Source organism: Cololabis saira, chromosome 22, assembly GCF_033807715.1.
Source record: "Cololabis saira isolate AMF1-May2022 chromosome 22, fColSai1.1, whole genome shotgun sequence".
In the NCBI taxonomy this organism is placed as follows: domain Eukaryota; kingdom Metazoa; phylum Chordata; class Actinopteri; order Beloniformes; family Belonidae; genus Cololabis; species Cololabis saira.
The window spans coordinates 8,681,448-8,701,778 of record NC_084608.1 but is presented as its reverse complement, the minus strand read 5'-3'; the positions used below and the strand labels follow the sequence as shown (position 1 = coordinate 8,701,778).

General features: G+C 43.9%; 1 protein-coding gene across 1 annotated transcript in view; it reads right to left on the bottom strand.

Annotated features, from left to right (window-relative positions):
• The window catches only part of adarb2 (adenosine deaminase RNA specific B2 (inactive)), a 270,118-nt gene extending 250,364 nt beyond the window's left edge, over window positions 1-19,754 (bottom strand). The window contains exon 1 of the mRNA XM_061713821.1: window positions 19,390-19,754. Coding sequence (XP_061569805.1) covers window positions 19,390-19,474 — 85 coding nt within the window. The 5' untranslated portion in view covers window positions 19,475-19,754. The remainder of the gene's footprint in view (window positions 1-19,389) is intronic.
• Window positions 19,755-20,331: the final 577 nt, after the last annotated feature.

Sequence of the window (20,331 nt, the reverse complement as noted above, 5' to 3'; positions counted from 1 at the left end):
CGCAGAACATGGATTGATTAACATGTCATTACACCAGGCAGCGGTGGCTGCACCTGGAAACTGAGGAGCACAAAACTGAAAGCAGTTTCAAAAGTAGTCCTCCCTGCAGAAGAGGCGGGGAGGAGTGGGATTTTTCCTTTTAATCGTCGTCTGACAAAGAAGAGAAACTTTTGCTGAACCAGGTACCAGGTGACCTGAAGCCACGTCTCCATACCTGTGTCTTTTTCATTCATACATGTCCCTGCGTCCTTTTGTGCCATCCATTTCTTTCTGCACACACACAGACACACGCAAACACACGTAAGCGAGCACGTCTCTCCTTTTATCCAGCTGATGGTCCATTCAAATTAAAATTAACTTCCATCACGCTAATAGGGGGAGCGGAGAACAAAGCGCGGGCTCTCCACAGTCAGCAGGAATAGCAGGAGGATTATCACTGCAATCATCTGAGCCATTATCATTAAACCAAGTTGCCACTCTTCTCCTCTGCAGCAAACCAACGTGCAGCACTGGGTTTATCGCAGAAGAACTTTCAATTGGCTCAGTGTTCGGCTCCGCTGTTGTTTCAGTGGCAGAATCGCGCCGTGTTGCAAAATATAACATATGAGCATTAGAGGAAATATAGATACAACCTGAACCAACATGTTTTACAGACATGCGCTATGCGGTTTTAATGCATGTATTATTTGGCTGTCAACATATGCGACGCACACTGGTGCCAGCGCACGGATCATTCATGTGACCCCGCTGCAGGACCGACGGAGCAACAAAACGGTGTTTATGCAAATATTGCTGCTTCAGAACAGACACGTTGGTATTTGTTTACATATTTCATTACAAAGGAAGATTGACAGAGTATTTAGTTCCTGTTTTATTTTGAAACCCTGTTTCCTTGTGTTTCAGTTGCGTCTTGACTTCCCTTGTTCCTGTCTGCCCTGATTGTTTGTACCTGTGTCTCGTCAATCCTTCTGTGTATGTCTTGTCTTGTCTTTCCCTTGCTCCCTGCTGGTTTATACTGTTTCCACCCTCTTTGTGTCCTGTCAGTTTTTTTTATTTTCTTTTGTGTTTTTTTAGATCCTGCTCAACAGCACTTTTGGTTTGTTTTAGTTAATAAATCACATTTTTTGGAACTCCTGCACCGACACTGCCCCCTGGACTCTGTCGGTGTGTTGGCCTGGGTTCATTGCAGTTAATGAATAACTTGCATTTGGGGCCTAATCCACGACTCTGACATGATGTACAGCAAATGCAGCGCCGTTGAAAGTTGTGGGTGGGGCTAATAGCTGGAGATCAAACTGGGCAGGCTGGGGACTTCACACTTAGCTACGTCCAAGGCAGCCCTAAACAAAGTCCCATGGTTTTATGAGTTTTTGAGTCACCTGTGACTTCAGACATGCACAAACAAGCCCTCAAGACATTTTTATGAGCTCTAAAGATGGTTAAGCAAACCTGCAATGCATTAAACACATATGAAAACTTAATCTAATCAAAAATGACCTAACTGCTGTGGTGGCAAAAATTGTTGTTCAAAAAGAATGTCAGGACACATCAGCTGTCTTTCTGAAGATTTAATGGAAAGAGGAAAAACATTCAACTGAATGGAGCCACACAGTCCAACCGGTCACATGAACCGTCAGTCCTGAGTGAGCTGAATGTGCTTAAAGAAAAGTTATCTTATAGTTGGGAAGCTGGGAAACTAGACAAAACATCACCCGTCACCCTGACAACCGTACAAAAGCGCGTGTGTCAAAGCGCGTGACCTTGGCAAGGAATGTCCACTTGAAAACAGGCAACAGACAGTGTTATACCAAAATTTTCCATTACACTGCTTAGCCCTGCTGGGTCACTGGGCTTCCAACAGGCTCCTATGGCAGACTGTAATCAACCAAATAAATACCTTATTATTTCTATTAAGATGTTTGCTTGTAGCCTCAAAAGCAGTTCATTAGCCAGGTAATTCTATTCCATTGCCATTCTGCCAGTATTTCCATTCTGCTGGCTGATAAGTCAGAATCCGCCATGGTTTAATCGGTCATCCTTCAGGCATCCATGGAAGAAAGGCCTCCATTATCATTCAGTGAACAATGACTCAGCTTTTCATTTCATTTTCCTCTCATTTCTTTTTTAATGAAAATACCACCACACTCTATATGACCCAGAGAAATGTCAGAAAGATGTGACGCTATGACAAACTAGATAAGAGGCAAGCCTTCTCCCCATCTGATAGTCCTCCTGTTCCGGGCTAATTCACCGCCGTCGTCGTCGTCATCTGCGTTTGCAGGTAAAACCAGGGAGCAAGTCTGAATGTGATCTTTCACTACATTTAATCCTACTCTATGTTTAATCCTAATTAGTTTAAGATGTCGTTGCTTTTCGTCCGTGCTGCTTTTGGCAGCCACTTTCAATGGACTTGTACAATATTGTACGATACATTTCATTGTGTGTATTTTAGCTGTAAGGGAATTATTTGAAAAAGGAAAGCTTTCTGACCTCCAAAATAAATGAAAAATGAGTGAAAATGCTACAATAAAGGCATATTTTGCCCTTTTTGCCAAAGTTGACACAGCATCTTGCGCTTTTCATGAAAATGCCACCTGTTCTCTTCAGCTGTGTCCAAAGCAGCTGGTTTAAATGGGCAAAGTCAGCACCTCAACCTTATCCTCTCCTCTGGAATTGGTGTCACAGATTTGTAGTGCCCTCCTCAGATGCAGAGCAAATGCATCATGATGTGAAGCCAGATAACTATACTCTGATCTGGGTTTGTGATGTCACAGCACCCTGCAAATCTAAACTGCTCTTTTTGGTTGTCAGATCCAACATTTAAAAACATGCTTTCAAGGGCAAGGACATGGTTGCATACGTCTCTTTTAATTCAAAACTACATTGGATTATTCCACAACCTCTTTTAAATATAATTTGAGGCTGTGCATATTCAAGGAACGTACATTTTCAGTGATCATTTTGATTTGTACATGATAAAAACACTTAAAAGGAGCATGAGGCTCCTTTTAAGAAATGAGACTCTATAGCGCCACCCTTCGCCACGACGGCCGTTGGGGGTACTGCATCCAACAGCGAAGCCGGCACGGGAGAACGGGGAGAACGTGCATGCAGCGTCATGTGACGTCACATCCGCAGGACAGCCAGGGAAATTCGGACCCTGAATTGCAGCACATTTTGCAGCACACAGCCTGTTCAAGGCAACGGAGAGATACACTAGAGGGCTCATTCTTTTTGGTTTGGAACGCTTCATCTGACATTATTACTAGAAAACTTAAAACGTATACAAATTTTTTTCTTAAATCCTGCCTCAATCCTGCCTCAAGCTCCTTTAAGCCCGACTCAGAAACACCTTAGCTGTCCATGAAGCTGACGTGCAGCAGAGCCTTTCCAACAACGTAGCCTATCCAGCGACCCCCACATCACGCCTCGTGTCTAAATATGGGATACTGGATATGTAGGTCCATCTGTTTCAGGATTTCAGGGACACGTCCAACCCCAAGATATTCTCTCTTTGTCCTTTACGCAAGGCAACATCCATAGCCCCTGGTCCTAGACACCCTTCACCCCTCACCGCCAGCTCTGCCTCCGAGGTGCCACTGACAGGGAGGTGGGGGAGAGGGGGTGGGATGAAATTCTCCATTATGACAAAGCCCATCCAAGCAGACCCGTGCCAAAGCACGATGTGTGTTCAAACAATCCAGCTGAATCCGACTGGATGTATACTCAGGCCTTATCTGGGGGGAGCCAAATACACTCTGAGCTATCAAAGGCAATGGATGAGCGATTGGGACTCTTAGTTTTTCAGGCAAATGCAAACACATCTATCACGCTCCACCACTCCAAGCTGTACAAATCAAAATCAGAGTAGCGTGGAGGCAAAATAAACGCCATGTCGTGTGACTGTCGAGAAAGTTGGGAAACAGGGATTCATATGTTGCAGAGATCAACCCGGCGGTAAATAAAACTCCACCTAGGCCGACGCCAGTGAACTCTGCGTGATCCATACAAGCAAAAAAAAGAGAAAAAAGATAGATAAGCCCGTTGGTCTCTCCCAGAAGCAGCCCCTAAAGGATGATCGAATCAGTGAATGACAGACGGATTTACTGTAGGGTGAAGACGGGAGGAAAAACTGTTATTTAACGCTCACATGTGAGCAGAATAACGAGGCAGGAAGCTCACACGTGCCTCCTGGTCATCACAAATGAACTCATCTGCCATTAAGTAATCCGGCCGCATGGGTCTAAAATCCATTACATGAAATGTGTATTCACCATTGACTATGAGTCAAGTGCAATCAGATGTATTTACATAGTGAAGTTATTGACCATTCCAGCGGGGCGAGATGAAAACATCTACAGAAAACTGCCAAAGTCTAATCAACAGGCATCGAGGGGCAAAGGAGGAAAAACAAACTGCCATGTCATGTTATTAGGGCCCGAGCACTGAAAGTGCGAGGACCCTATTGTATCTGTGATGTTTATTATTATTATTATTATTATTATTATTATTATTATTATTATTATTCTCGCCGTAAATAAATTGCCTTTTTGGAGGCCTTAAAATGCTCCAAAACTCACCAAATTTTGCACACGCTTCCAGAGTCGCGTAAAATTACGTATTTTATGGGCGACAGGCATGGGTCAAAAAGGATTAGGCTCTATAGCGCCACCTATTTTATGTTTTTGAAGAGCCCCATAATAGGGTTTGACTTACAGCAATGTCCTTTATGTGTCTATTATATCAGACAAAGCCCTACAAAAAAGTCTCTTGGACCCATGCTCTAAGTTACACAGGAAGTCCGGCATTTTGAACAGAAAATGTCATTTTTTATGAATTATGGTCATTTCCAGGCCTCGTACTTTAACGAACTCCTCCTAGAGATTTTATCAGATTGGCTCACAACTTGGTTTGTACAATCTAGACACATGGCCGACCTTAAATTGCGAAGCTTTTACGTTTTTAGCAGAGGGCTTGACCGTAGTCATCCGGCGAAGTTTGGGGTCATTTTTAAGGCTCGCCATGAAACATCAATTGGCTGTAATTCAGCAATACATGATTTGATGTGGTTGAAAACGTATTTGCATGATTGTAGGCTGAGCCTGAAGACATCTATGGTGGAATATTCAGGATCGGTTGTAGCGCCACCTGTTGGCACCAGGAATTGTCATGTCTTGTAGTATGCATCTGTGCTCCAAGCGAGATGAGTGTATTGATCTCAAAGCTGGTCACTTTAATAGGTAAGACATTGACGATGACTGACAGAGAAAACTGTATGTTTTTCTCAAAGGGTGTCGCTGTTAGAGGTAGTCATTTTTCGGTGTCTCGCCATGAACATAAAAGTTGTTTTAACTTTCAAATATTTGGTCCAAATTGACCCAAAATCCGTACATTTAATCAGGCTTCCATTCTGAACAAGTGGATATGACAATCTTGGATGAACTCACTCACTTTTTTCAAAATATGAACTAATCTCCAAATAAATTATAATTTTGTCATGCAATGTCCAATCAACTTCCAACTTTGCAAATATGTTATTTATTGTGATATAAAAACAATGTCGATTTGAGCAGTTTAGATCAAACAGGCGATTTTTACTGATTTTTTCTGGTTTGAATTGAAAGCTGAGTTTTCATCCCTGTGAGAAGTGCAGCTCTCACACTGGAGAGGGAGGCGGGGCTGAGTTTTCCCTGCAGTCGGCTCTGACTTTTTTTCTTAGAGAGTCGGGCCAGGCCAATCAGAGGCCACTTAGGCCAGCAGCTTGTGAGTAGGGCAAGATGATTGGTTTGTTCCGATTAACACCCGCCCCAACAGCCCGTATCAACCAAACAGTGCGTGTGTATGTGTTTAGCAGAGAGGAGACGCGCTCGACATGAAGCTGAGCTCGTTCCAAAGATAAAGTAAGTTAACTTGAAATTAAAATAAGGATTTAGATTTTAAAATGACTGATTTACAAGACACTTCATTATAATTAGTATTTACTGATTTTGAAAGTTATTCTTGCAACAAATGGGATAATCAGTAGGACTACTCGAGTTGAGGGGGGTGAGGGGGGATGGCATCCCCCCTGAAATAAAAACGGTCCAAATCATCCCCCCAGTAAAACTGTCATCCCCTCTTTCCATCCCTTATGTCATTTCATCAATGAATGTGGTTTTACTGCTATTTCAACAGTCCGGACGCCGTCCTCCGCGGACCCAGGCACTTCTATTTTAACCAGCGCAGCGTTACTTTATGGCATTTGTTCAGCAGACCTTACAGACCAATTGCATACGAGTTAAGCCATCCCACGTGATGCTGCTCAGCCAATCAGATCTGTGTAAACAGCATGACTGGGTCAATGACGTGTCGCCTATATTTTCTGAAAAAAACTTTTTTTTTTCGATTCAAAAAAGGTTTAAATGGATATAAAAATATCATATATATTAACTACCTGTCCCACATATGGACTCACTTGAATTTTACAAAATATACTAGTTACTTGGGATTTTGTTGTTGTTTTAAGCGTCAAAATGTCATGTGGTGCGACCGTCCGACCAGGACTCTGGGTTTGAAAACTTTTTTTGAGATCACTAATGTATTTAAATCAATCTTCTGCTCAATCTGGCATGGCATCTGGCGCGACCATTAAAAAAACAACCATTTTTGTAAAATACTGAAAACTTGTACAAAAAAAACATGTCAAGATGTTAAGGAAATTAATTTATTTTAATATGAATCATGGTTGTACCACATTACCCTTTTTAAGGCTAGTGCCAATTCATCTTGACAAAAAACTCAATTAGAATTATTTTATATGAATTTATGTGTACACAATATTCTTAATGTTTGAACTACTGCAATAGATTTTTTATTTATTTATTATGATGTATTATGATGTTCTGGACCTTCGCTTAAGTACATTTTCTCTGACTGGACCTAAAGTTTTAGTTGAATACCCCTGATTTAGAGTCATCACCAGAAAAATAACACCAGAAAAATAACTTATTTGACAATTTTCACCTGTTTCAAGTAAATTTTAACTTGAAATAAGTAAAAAAAAATCTGCCAGTGGGACAAGATTTATCTTCTCATTATTAGCAAAAAAAAAATTGTGGGATAATACCAGATTCAAGTGACAAAGAAAAAATACACATTAAAGGAACAATAATTGATCAATAATTGATCAACTTTTTTGATCAGATAGGCTGTAATATCATCATGGCCAGCAGAAGAAGTTTTAAGGTTCTTAATATCAAGTACCTCCAAAGGCTTTATTGGTTCAAAATGATTTAAAGATGGATAACCTTGATTTATAGAGCTTGTTTTTCCTTATAGCGAATTTCCTAAGTTCTATATGGTTTGTTAAGGTTTTCAGAGCTTCTTTTATCTTTATAAATAAGATAAAGGTTGTGTTTAGAATTGCACTGTGTGGCACGAAGCTTTCATCCATCCAGTGTGCTGTTAAACTTAAAAGTAAAAACGTTTTACTACCTCCTCGAAACACTGACTTTGCAAGTATTGCAAGTTGCAGTCGCATGTGCTGGCTGAGGTAATGTGACAAAATTCCATATCGCAGATCCTTTAGCTCGCTCCATTTTGAAAAGTGTAGACTTCCGCACGGCGTGCTGACATTACGTGACTAGCGTGTGACAACACTCACAGAGCACACATAGAATTAGAATTGAATAGATCTGCTCCTATGGATTGGCCCATTGTTACCGATACCCGATCTAGAGTTGTTTTCAATATCGATCCCGAAACAAAAATACAAATATCAGATCGGTGCATCCCTAATAGTGATGTTTATTTTTCCATATGAAATTAAAATGTATTCTATTCATTTCTTTTATAATCTTTGGTGGGATTACAAGAGAGTATGCTGGATAGATTAACCTGGATAATGATTCAATTTTGGTTAACAATTTTTTTCAGAGGTTTTCAGAGCTTCCTTTATCTTCCTTTATCGGTACACACCTGTATCATGTAACAACTTAAAGAAAAGTCTCTTGGCGCCATGGCCGAAACCCAACAGGAAGTCGGCCATTTTGAACATTTTGAATTAATCGTGTAATTTTGGCGCAATTTATGCCATTTCTTCGGTCATTAATACGGCCCGAACCGTAACGTGCACCCAGGTGTGTTATACATCAAAACGTGCGTCTCCATCCTCCGACACCACGCATTACTTTTCTCTTTCAAAAGTGTTAACGTGGCGACGCTAGACGGCAAAAAGCGCGCCCACCCTTCATCTGATTGGTTCAGACAGAAAAAACTTTGCGCCTCAAGCCCCATAATACGGTTTGACGTACATGAACGAAAATCGGTACACACCTGTATCATGTCGCAACTTAAAGAAAAGCCAGGCCTGTCGATACATTTGATATTTCATGGTTTGCATTAATGGGCGTTGCCTAACGGCTCAACAGCGCCCACTAGAATACTTTTCTCTGCCATAACTTTTGAAAGGTTTGACATAAAGAGTCGTGGGTGTTGTCATGGGACTAGGTATTGAGTCCTTGACCATAATTGGCGAAAATGAGCCCCGCCCCTTCTTCTGATTGGTTGTCCCTATTTCCTGCTATAACATTTGAATGTTTTGACATAGGAAGTTGTGGGTGGTGTCATGGGATTCTGTAATGAGTCCTTGAGCTTCTTTGACCTTAATTAGCCCCGCCCTTTCTTCTGATTGGTTGTTCCGATTTTCTGCTATAACTTTTGAATGGTTTGACATAGAGAGTCGTGGGTGGTGTCATCAGATTCTGTATGGAGTCCTTGACCTTCATTGGCCTCAATTAGCCCCGCCCCTTCTTCTGATTGGTTGTCCCTTTTTTCTGCTATAACTTTTGAATGGTTTGACATAGGAAGTCGTAAGTGTCATTTCTGATATGCTTATGGGGGGCGGTGGCCATGAGTGCGAGGGCCCGTTCATCGCTGCTTGCAGCTTTAATGTTATGTTATGTTATGCCGTTTGGCTTCTTAGATCAAGAAGTTTTTTATTCAGTAAAAAGATTAAGGAGTAATAACATCTTCAACTGATGATTATTAGTAGAAGAAAGGCTCCTTCAGACATCTATCTGTCTTCTGCCACTTGTGGAGCTCCAGGTCAACAGTGAGGAGCTCAGTTCCGAGGTTCATCCCAGCTCCCCTTCAAGGAAAGCTCATTTCAGCTGCCTGCTTCCATGACCTGATCCTTTTTCATAAATATCCACAGGTCATGACCACAGGTGTGGCTGGAATTAGAGATCAGGCTTCACCAAAAAGTTATACGGCCTAAAAAAGCTGTTGCTGGAAACTAAACTATTCAAAAAGTTGGACAAACAATCTAGATCAGGGGTCACCAATCCTGGTCCTCGAGGGCCGGTGTCCTGCATGTTTTAGAGTTATCTCTCCTTTAACACACCTGATTCTAATTAACCATCGTCATCAGCTTGTCATTGAGGGCTGCACAATTCTCTTAACGACACAGTCACTTTTATCACGGTGCAATGAAGCAGCGAAACATGTAAAACATGCAGGACACCGGCCCTCGAGGAACAGGATTGGTGACCCCTGATCTAGATCAATGAAATAACCTTAGAGCAACAGAATCTGTAGAATTAAGGGTGCTTTCAGATCTGTGGCCCGTTTGTCTTGTTCCGATTCAGGGGCTAAATAGATACAGTTGTTTCGTTTGTGGCGTTTGTGTTCACGAGGCAAGTGTCTGTAGCGGTTCAAAGCTGATAACAAATGCCATGAACCAACTGTTCTCTCATTGGTCAGAAATGAACACGGAAGGAGTTTCCTCTTCCGTACCCCGGGAAAAACAACAATGGTTATAAAGCCCCTTTCACATAGAGGGCGCAAAGTGCAGATCGCCGCCAGCTTTCCCGTTCATTGTGTATGTGCTACCGCAGCGCAAGAGCAGACCGCTCTGCTGCTGATTTCGGCAGCACATGAGAGGGCGCCTGCCGTGGCATCTCGGCACGTCCAATAGGAGAGAAGGGAGAAGGGAGAAGAGAAAAAGTTGTGTCCAATAGGAGAGAAGGTGGTGGAGGTTGCACCGACTCTTCTTGTTGCGCCGGTAGCACATACACATGAATGGAGTTGTGTTGGTTGCTGTGTCGATTGTGTTCTCACTCCAAACGCACCGCTTCAGGTCTGGAATGGAAGCGAGCCGAGACCACCTCTCCTAGGAGATCTCGGCCTGCTTGATTTGTGCCACATCCAAGCGCGATCGCTGTGTTCACATGTACCAAACAAACCGATCTTTAGGGGGAAACGCTCACTGTTCCGGAACAACTCCAAACGGGACAGGTGTGAAAGCACCCTAAAACTAACAGTGTTTAAACAGTGAATTGCTAATATTAATGATAACCAAGTCATTTTCAAAGAGAATATGTCCTGACTGGTGTGAGTTTCACAAACTGATGACCCTACTTAAAAGAACCAGATTTGACGGAAACCAGAAGGATGCCTTTATTCACTGTTTTCTGCCAAAAGCCCAAAAGCTTGGTGGGAATTTCAGCAGTCGGCACGTGCATAACCTTTTCACATGTCATGATCGAGAACAGAAGCGCAGACGGGCAGAAGAACTAGAAACTAACTCGTGCCAACTCTGAAGCTGCAGCGCTAAAAGAACAGTCAATTAATCTTCTCAGGTCAGACTCATATTAACGACCTACAAAAGATGGACAGCAGCGATTATCATGATTGAACGTCCTCCTCAGCCGAAGTTGAGTGTATCAAGGTTAAGTTAAGTTTCTTGCAGGAAAAAGACTGAATGCTGCAGTCTGTCCCCATGTGGTGGCCCGGTAAAGCGATGACGCAGGACGCGGGTGGGCTGTAACCGTGTAGTAAAACACCACATATGGTACAATTTCACCCAAACGTGCAGCTCATCAACTGCCTCCGTTATGCAATCTCTCCAAATCCCACCATCAGATTATGTCTGCGTCCACTTCCTGAGCAAGGAACTGAATTTTTCTGAGCACAGAGAAATGAAACAAGCCCCGGAGTTAACTCAGGCAGACTCTCTCTGCAGCGTGCGTGTGCTTACACTCACCCCTCTGCACGGTTCATTGCAATTACTCCATCTTGCTCAGACCTATATATAAGAAGTACTTGTTTCTCGGATACCTTCGATGCCTCACCTGCAACCTATCCTCCTCCTCCCTGGCTTCCACCTGTAGGACTGTACGGTGGGTGGGGGGGTCATTTTTACGTATGCTTGGCTAGATTTAGATGGACCACGAGTAATCTCTGCCCCTCCAGTCGTATCTCGCTCATTTGTGGTGCAGGATGTTCCTCGACCTCCGGAGAGAGCCCTCTGTAGAAAACCTCTTGCAAAACACCCCCATCCCCTCCCCTCACCCCCAACCCCAGCTTGCAGTAGGACGTGTCTATTCTTGGCTAAAGTCCTTTTCATTAATGTTATCTCAAATAGGCACCCAGTCTGATGGCGCGAGAAGGGACGGCCAACGTTTAAGCTGCTTCATCCAATTTCATTATTCCACATGAGGCGGGGTATCACCGCTAACGCTGCTGTGTCAGCACGGCACACGGGGCAGCCGTGCCGCGGTGCCACCCAAGCGTGACGTAACTGCACACGGTCCGCCAAGTGGTCGGACGCCGACCAAAGACCAATCACGCATTTCTGATTGGTATTTTTTTACAAAACGCACTCGAAATGGCGTCATTTGTTGCAGAATCCGTGCAACGGTCTAAAGAAAAAGTCAAATCCTCCTGACCATTTCCTTTGGCTACTTTCAGCTTATGAAAGATGTCTCTTTTCACAGCAGCACCTACCACGCTGCGAATACGCCCAGGCAAGCCGGGAGACAGCAATAACAATGTGTAAGCCGCCGAAATGAGAGAAGAAGAAAGCAGAGATGAAGACAGAAAAGGAATGAAAGAGAGGGGAGAGGTGAAGAAATGATCTGGCCTCTCTCCAGGCACAATGACTCAGGGATGATGGCACAGTTAGAGCTAATTAGGATCATAAACTGCAGAAATGTTTTGCCACCGTGATGTGTGGGGGACTTCCGTGCTATTGGCAGGGCTTCACATTAGATATGAGCGCTCGTCTTGATGTTACATCGGAGTAAAAGAAACGATAATCTGCCTTGAATCAACAGCTTCCCTTAAAAAACTAATGCAATTTTAAAGAGGCCAATTCTCACTCAGCATGCAATTATCAGACTCGGGTAGTGAAATGTGAAAATGCGGTCTGCATCGAGCTGCTTGTGTCTCTGCTTGGCACCGGCTGCCATCACGCGAGACAGAGGAGGATATTTTAGCTGACATTTGAAGTAAATCAACTGTGCCGTTTCGGCAGGGGTTGAGGGAGGATATCTGCTCCTCACTGCTATTTGATTAACTTTCCACTGTCTTCTCTTCTTTTATTTTTATTTTCAGGAACGGCTTGACTTCAGCGTTCACAACCGCTTTCTGCAACCAGCTCTGCATCCTTGTTTTTAATCTGGGAGTTTGGGTCTCCAGAGAGGCCACAGCATGGATGCGAGACAAACAAGTCAGCCTCCTTGTTTTTCCTTACTTCAGACATTTGCCACTACACACACACATTATATATATATTAGGGATGGGCGGTATTGACTAAAAAATGTATCACGATAATTTCTGGCATTTATCCCGATAACGATAAAAAAAAATACCAATTCAACTCCATCTTTTCATCTATAAATCTATCTCGCTCTCAGATCCGCCATGTTTGTTACACAAAAACGTCATCAATGGGAATTTATCTTTTCTTTCTTTCCTTCCTTCCTTCCTTCCTTCCTTCCTTCCTTCCTTCCTTCCTTCCTTCCTTCCTTCCTTCCTTCCTTCCTTCCTTCCTTCCTTCCTTCCTTCCTTCCTTCCTTCCTTCCTTCCTTCCTTCCTTCCTTCCTTCCTTCCTTCCTTCCTTCCTTCCTTCCTTCCTTCCTCCTGCTCTCTCCTTCCTTCTTCCCTTCCTCTTTTCCCCCTTCCTTCCTCCTTTCCTTGTTTTCTCCCTTCCTTCTCCCCTTTCTTTCCTTCCTTCCTTCCTTCTTCCCTTCCTTCTCCCCTTTCCTTCCTTCCTTCCTTCTTTTTTCCCTTCCTTCTTTCCTCCTGCTCTCTCCTTCCTTCCTTGTTTCCTTCCTTCCTTCCCTCCTTCCTTCTTTTTTCCCTTCCTTCTTTCCTCCTGCTCTCTCCTTCCTTCCTTGTTTCCTTCCTTCTTTTTTCCCTTCCTTCCTTCCTTCCTTCCTTCCTTCCTTCCTTCCTTCCTTCCTTCCTTCCTTCCTTCCTTCCTTCCTTCCTTCCTTCCTTCCTTCCTTCCTTCCTTCCTTCCTTCCTTCCTTCCTTCCTTCCTTCCCATACGTTGTGCGTGGATTTAACGCAGAACCATAAATCAGCTTTACACAAAAACATCATCAACGGGAATTTATCGTTTTTACCGCGAGATGACAAATTCTTACTGTGAGGAATTTTTTTGACGGTATATCGTGAAAATATATATATATATATATATATATATATATATATATATATATATATATATATATAAATAAAAGACGTATTTGCACCAGCTTCTACATAGATTTAATGCAACAGTCTGATGTATGAACGTGCAGCAGATGCAGTTAACCAAATTCAGGATGAATAACAGAAAAAAGGCCCATCTTGACATTTTTAAAAGCCAACAATTAATGGATTAAATGAGATGAGCTACGGGGTTGCTCAACATTTAAAAGAGAGAACGATAAATACGACAGATTAAAGGTTTGGAGTCGCTCTTTTTAAATTTTAAAGACTGTTACTTGGTGAACAAACCCCAAGCTTTCTGCCCCAGAAAGGATTTCTCCGTGCTGAGCTTCCAGCGGCGCCATGCGGCTGCGTTCCTTTGACACCACTTCGGAACCGCTTGACAGTTGCTGCGAGGCAGCTTCGCTTTCTCTTCCCCGTCGCGAGCTCCCTCGCGCCGCGTTGTCTAGTGGACGGCAGACGCACAAACACTGACAGGAGGCGATAATGCTGCCGACTTGCTGCGCTACATCTCTGTTTATGAGGACTGACAGCTCGGCGCGAACGGCAGCGCGCCAGCATGTGCTGCAACACGAATACACGGAGGAAACACACCGCCGAACAGGGGGCCGCAGAACACACTCACACATGCAAACACGTTACCATCGTCTGATACACTCCGGAGCACCATGTCCAACACACACATCTCAAACCCAAAAATAACTCTTTGTTTTGGAAGTTGTTGTGGGCAGAGTGATGAAGTGTAACACATGACTAACTCGGTTAAACTGCTTGTGTTTTGTCACCATAGCAACAAGTGCAACAGGTTGTTTGCAGAGTGAGTAATACCCTTATCTTTGCAGTTGTGGGAGTCATCAAACAACAAACTAATTAACATAAGCGTCGCCTGAGTTTCTACAATCTCTGCTTTTGATGCAAGTGATTCGTTCCCTGCACAACGCGACCTTGTTGGCCCTCGGTGGCCCTCGGTGGCCCTTGGTGGCCCTCGGTGGCCCACGGTGACCCCTTGCATGACGCTCAGACGTTCCGACGTGAATTTTGATTCCTGAGTCCCAACTTTAAGTATAATTTCTCACTAAAGACCTCCAAAAAGCCAGACAGGGCTGTTGGGAGATAATGACTAATTATGCTAATGCGTTAAACTTGGGCTATTCCTTTTCCTTGGTCATTTTATCAGCCGTCCTCAAGAGGCCACAGTCGGTCGTAATAACCTTTTTTTCCCCCTCAGCTAAACGCTCAGTCACTTAGAGGACGCGGTGTCCTAAACCGCCAGCCCCTCTGCCACTGCCCTTAATCAGGAAGTGCCTGTAAATTCACGGAGCCATGCATGTGCACACAGCGGAGCGCCGCTCCGTTTCCGCCGGCGACGACCTTCATTAACCTCATAAATGCCAGCGGTGTTCCTGTCGCAGCTCCTAATGCCGTTATCAGCACAAACAAAAACAAATGTGACAGAAGGGTTTCGGGGCTGAAGCTGGGGCTTTACATCTGTGAAACTCATCTGCTTCCCCTCCCAGGACACGCGTGCACCACGCAGTGAACCCCAACCCCCCCCCCCCCCCCCATCTCTCCCACCCCTGCTGGGAGCCCAGGTTACTAAACTGGTGCACGACGCTCTACCGTGCATTTATGCCGCTCTGCGTGTCTCTAAACTGTGATGTTATTAGTGACCGATTTGCAGCTCGGTCAGCGTTGGTTTTGCAGAAAAACTGAACAAATTAGATTAAAAACACCCCAACAGCTCCAATGGCAAGGAGGTTCCACATATTTGTTTCTATTTTTTTCTTTTTTAGCTCCACTATGATCACTTTCCAGTGAGTTTTGGCACTAATCATTTTTTTTAATTCTCATTTATTCCTTTAATTTATTACCCAGCCTCTGATTGTTACCAGGTACTCATTGCACTTCTTACTACCGAGATTTGTGTTCTTAAAAATTTGCACATTTGTTGTTTCAATTTGGCTGTTGCTTTAAAATGGATTAAAACTGCTGTAGCAGCAGTTGTATTTAAATGTTATGTATTTCTTTTTAGAGGGAGATTGTAGCTGCGAGGTCGACAGGAGAAAGACTTATGAGAAATAGGCGTGACATTCAGTGCACGTGTATGCAGCTGGAGTTGAACCAGGCATGAGAAATGTATATTTGCAAACACTCTAAAAATGAGAGTGTTTGACAAATGAGTGTCTAAGAAACATTTGGAGCAAGGTATTTTATTCAGTACGAGTCAGAGAGGAAGCGTTTTCTGGAGCAGCGTTCTCTTGCAGGAGCTAAACCCCACGACTCTCGCTCCTGCTGAGGCTTCTGTTGGATGCTGAATGTTTTCAGCCACTGAAACACTTCCAGCTTCATCCTTCTCCCGAAAAAATCCGTCAGACTATGTCCCCTGTTCAAAACAGCAAAAATGATACCATTTCTTTTCTAATACATCACAATATATAGCCCACTAGTTTTTCCTGGGCGGTGACAGTCGCTGAGAGGGAGGTGATAAATCAGTGAAACCAGCTGCAGGTTCATGGGTGTTAAAAACAGCTCCCCAGCCTGACCTTTGCCCTCACCTCAACACCCCCCCGTCACCCCCAGTGGCGATGAGAGTGACGAGGTCGGAAAGCAAACAGTCAGGGGTTTTTTTTTGCTCCCTCTCAGCTCCTCTGCTCAGCTGCACGTCACGCCAGTCAGACGGGAGCGCCGAGGGAGGGGGTGGCGGACGCCGCCGGTACCGCTCCGTCCATCCTCCCCGGCAGCCCACACTCGACCTCCCCGCTGCAGCCTCGCCGCCAACGAGGGTGTAAACAGTAATTGCTACATAAATGATGTTAACGCTCGGTGTTTTTCACATTTCCCCTTTGGCACCCATGATCGCGCTCTGATATACTGTGCTGGGAGTGCATGGTGATAAGTGCGGCTATAAAAGAAAATAATGCTGCTCTATAAATCTCCCTTATTTTTTTTATCTGTAAACAGCGGCGCGTGGATGAAGGCGAAGGAATGCGTTGCACTTATGCTCCTGTTTGACACAGGTTATCTCCTTACTGATGACGGGCAGATACGGGTCCGCCAAGAGTCTATTTATCACAAAGCTGAGCGGGGCCTCATCCGCCCGGATGTTCCTCCGAATTATTTTATTTGTGGGACCCACATCCCCTTCGGGGAGCTCAAATCACAAAACTGTGATTAATTAAGAGGCTGACACGCGGCCCGTGCATGGATCTGTGCTGTAGCCGGTCAGCGACCGCTCTGAGACGGAGAAACAAACGCAGAGCAGCCTGCACCGCGCAGGGCTGCAGCGAGCTCTGGGATTTCCAGGAATTCAGAGGAGAGACCAAAAAATGGGAGCAAATCACCTCTCTGATCTGTAATCTCCACTGTGGAGTTATTTTGCTTTGTCTATTCAAATATGAGCAACTGCAAAACAACAGCACCACAATAAAAAAAAAAAAAAAAAAAAAAAGGGGGGGGTATTTGGTGGAAAATGAAATTAATCGAAGCTGCGGGGAGAATTCTGCTTACAACCTTTTGAGTACACACATCGGTTTTAGTGAGTCCATCTACAAATAATCTGCAGTCTTTTCAAGGGATTAAGCTCCAAATGCCATGCAAAAATCCCTCTGTGATCTTTTTTTCTGTTTTTTTTTTTTTCGCCTTGAGGTTCATGAAAAATAATTGCATGGAGATCTCAAGATGATCATTTGGCATTTAAGACATAAAAAGAGGATGAAGGGAAAAAAAGGAAAGGAAAATATTCCAGTTTAAGTGTAATCTGCGGTCAAATTTAAAGTAAAAAAAAAAAAAACAGTTTAAGAAACACACACACACACACACACACACAGACATAGATACATATGAATGCTGGGCAGGAAAGACATTTGTGACTGCAGCTCCAGCTGCTGGCACACACTGAATCGACCTCTTGCAGCTCCGGAGTTACCAGCAGCCCCCAAAGGCACACTTCATTTACAATCGGCCCCTGAACTGGGCCCTAATGTCCCGCGTTATCAGAGTGAATCAGAAGTGCAGATAAATTACCTGCTCGCAAACGCACCGCAAAGGCCTGTCAGCTAATGTTCGCGCGCTACCTCATATGCAATGCTTAATGTTGTGGAACCAATTCCGTCGTTTCCATTATGTAAATACATTTGCCTCAGCACTATATTTTATGTATTGTCTCCGTTGTCTCAATTACTTGGGCTATTAAAAACCGAGAGGTTATGGAAATGAGGTGCAGTTGTCTGTTTGTAGTTTGATGACAAGTGCAAAGTGTTTATGAAAGCTCGTTATGCATTCATTTGGAGTCGGATACGTCAACACGCTCCGAGCGTTCATCCATATTCCACAATGTAATGGGGTGGCACATCAGTGTCTTCAAGCTCCAACAATACACACAGTCAAGTTATCATCTGTGAAACATAAAACTAAATAAAAACAAATGATGCTGCCGCTGTTTTATTTGGACTTTGCTCCTGTTATAAAAAAAAAAAAAAAAAAGATGGCAGACGATGTGAAAGAGGAAGACAGACAAATCATGTCCTGGAGTGTTTGTGACAGCCGGGAGAGAATAAGTAAGTAAGACCTTGATCATTTAGTCTGGGAGCTTCTGAGAAGTGGATAAAAAGAAAAAAAATCATGTTTAACAGCACTTTGACTTTAAACACACAAAGCTTCCACTGGTGTTTAAATTTCATGACCTTTTCAAAATATCATTCTGCAGTTTATCCTCAAGGATAAAATTGACTCTGAAGGAAAAAGAGTTTTGCAAATAAGAGCAACAGCTCACAATGAGATGGAAATGTTTGATCAGTTGGAATGTGGTGAATTACATACTTTTATTCCCGTTTTCAAGCAAATGCATCATCTCCAATCTACTAAATGTAATATAACTGGCAGGGGATGCTGAGAAGCACAGGGCTAAAAACCACTGAGGGGATTTGTTTACCAGAAAACTCTTCAGGATCCATTACATGTGTCTGCAGAGACATGACCAGCGTCAAGACCTGAGTCCGCTTCAGCGTTCCAGTCCCTGGAAACCAGCCTGCTTTGGTGTTTTCAATATTTATAAATGTATAATACTGTCTTTCTTTTTATAGAATACACTGTCTGGTAAATATTACATTGTCTGCTTTCTTCCAGGACTTCTCATTTGAGGTTGATAAAACTATCCTCAGAGAATAAAAAAAGAAAAAAACTTGTATCATATGATGAAATATTTCTGAGAAGGGCCAGACAGTTATTGGCAATTTCTGCTCTTTTCTCTCCCTCTTGCAACTCAGCAACCGTTTCTCCGGCTCGAGACTTTTGTTTTTTGTTGGGGTTTTTTTTTTTTTGGGGGGGGGGGGGGGGGGCGGGGGGTCCAAATAACAGTTGAACTGTGAGCTTCAAGGTTTTAATGAGGTAAAAAATAATTCCACATGAGGCAGAAGAAAAATAAGCCGGTAGCCTGCAAATGAACGATGATGATCACCGATATGTTGATGTCGGGATAGTTTGTTCACGTGGATTTCCTTCAAATAAATGGGTGCATGTGGCTTAAACGGTGAGTTTAAATATTTGAAAAAATAGCGAGTAGGAGCTGATTTCCGAGCGATGGGGTGAAATGCAATGGAGATGGGTGAAGTTGTGACTGGGAAATAATCCGGTTACAACGTCTCGTCCGAGAAATAAATCTGATGTTTGGAAAAAAAAAATTATAATAAAGCCTCGATCTGCAAAAAAAAAAGCCAGCACGTTTAAAAGCTCTTCATTAGTAGTTTAATTTAGTCTCACGTCCAGTCTGTGAAAGGATGGAGCAGCCGAGCCGCCGTGCGCTCCGGCGCTCCCCGCTCCGAGTGCGCACCGCGGCGGGGGAGCGCCGGAGCGCACGAGGGGAAGGAAAAGAAAGGAAAGGAAAGAAGTGCCAGTAAAGTTTTTTTATTTTACCTTTTCTCTTCGACCTCCTCCTCCTCCTGCGCTTCAGCTTGCACCTGACCTGAGCGCTCTGGGTGTTTCCCAGCACGGATGCCATCAGCGCTGTCCTCTCGGAGCGCAGCGCAGCCGCAACTTGGGACTCGGCTCTTCTCTCCTCTCCTTCCTCTTGTCTGGGCGACTCTCCTCTTATTTTAATTTATTCTTATTATCCCTTTTTGACTGGAAGGGGAGGGGGGGAAGGGGAGGAAAGGAGGGGAGGAGGGGGTGGGGGGGGGGACTCGTCTCGACGCTCGTGTTATCACCTCTGGAAAAGGAAAAAGTGAGGCTCGCCTCCTCGCGTGTGCAGGAGAAGGCGCATCGGCTCCTCGCGACTCTCTGTCTCGTCTCCTCTGCAGAAATGTTTGGCATCAGCCACTTTTGGACTCAATCATGCAGGACGCCTATCTTATTTGCTGCCGGGATTTCTAATTAGGGTCCAATCGCAGCTGTTTGGGAGGTGTGACATCACCAGCAGCGACACCCACCAGCTCACACCCCCTTCTTCACCTGAGCTTTACTCCCAGCCCTAAGGAGGGTCACAGGTCACAGGTCAGCCCTGCAGGGCACTACAGCTTATTCTCTATATGTTAAACTTAATATTAGTGCAGCGTTAAAAGAAAAATGCTACTTTTTAAGTTTTTTTCTTGTCTTCTTGTTGATTTGAGTTTGTCTGCTGAAGGATTTGGAATATAGAGGATATAGATCCCGAATGAAAATGAGTCTCAGGTTATCATTGAGGAATTAAATCCATCTCTTTTAACTCTTCATTTCCTGAACCCGTGTGTGGAAACTTCTTTTGTTGTTGGAAACCTCGACTGTTTCAGGTGACCTTCAGCAGCTGTATATGCGAGGCAGCGACTCTTGAGCGTGCGTTGCGGCCGCAGAGCCGGAGGATTGTGACATTTTGGCATTTTT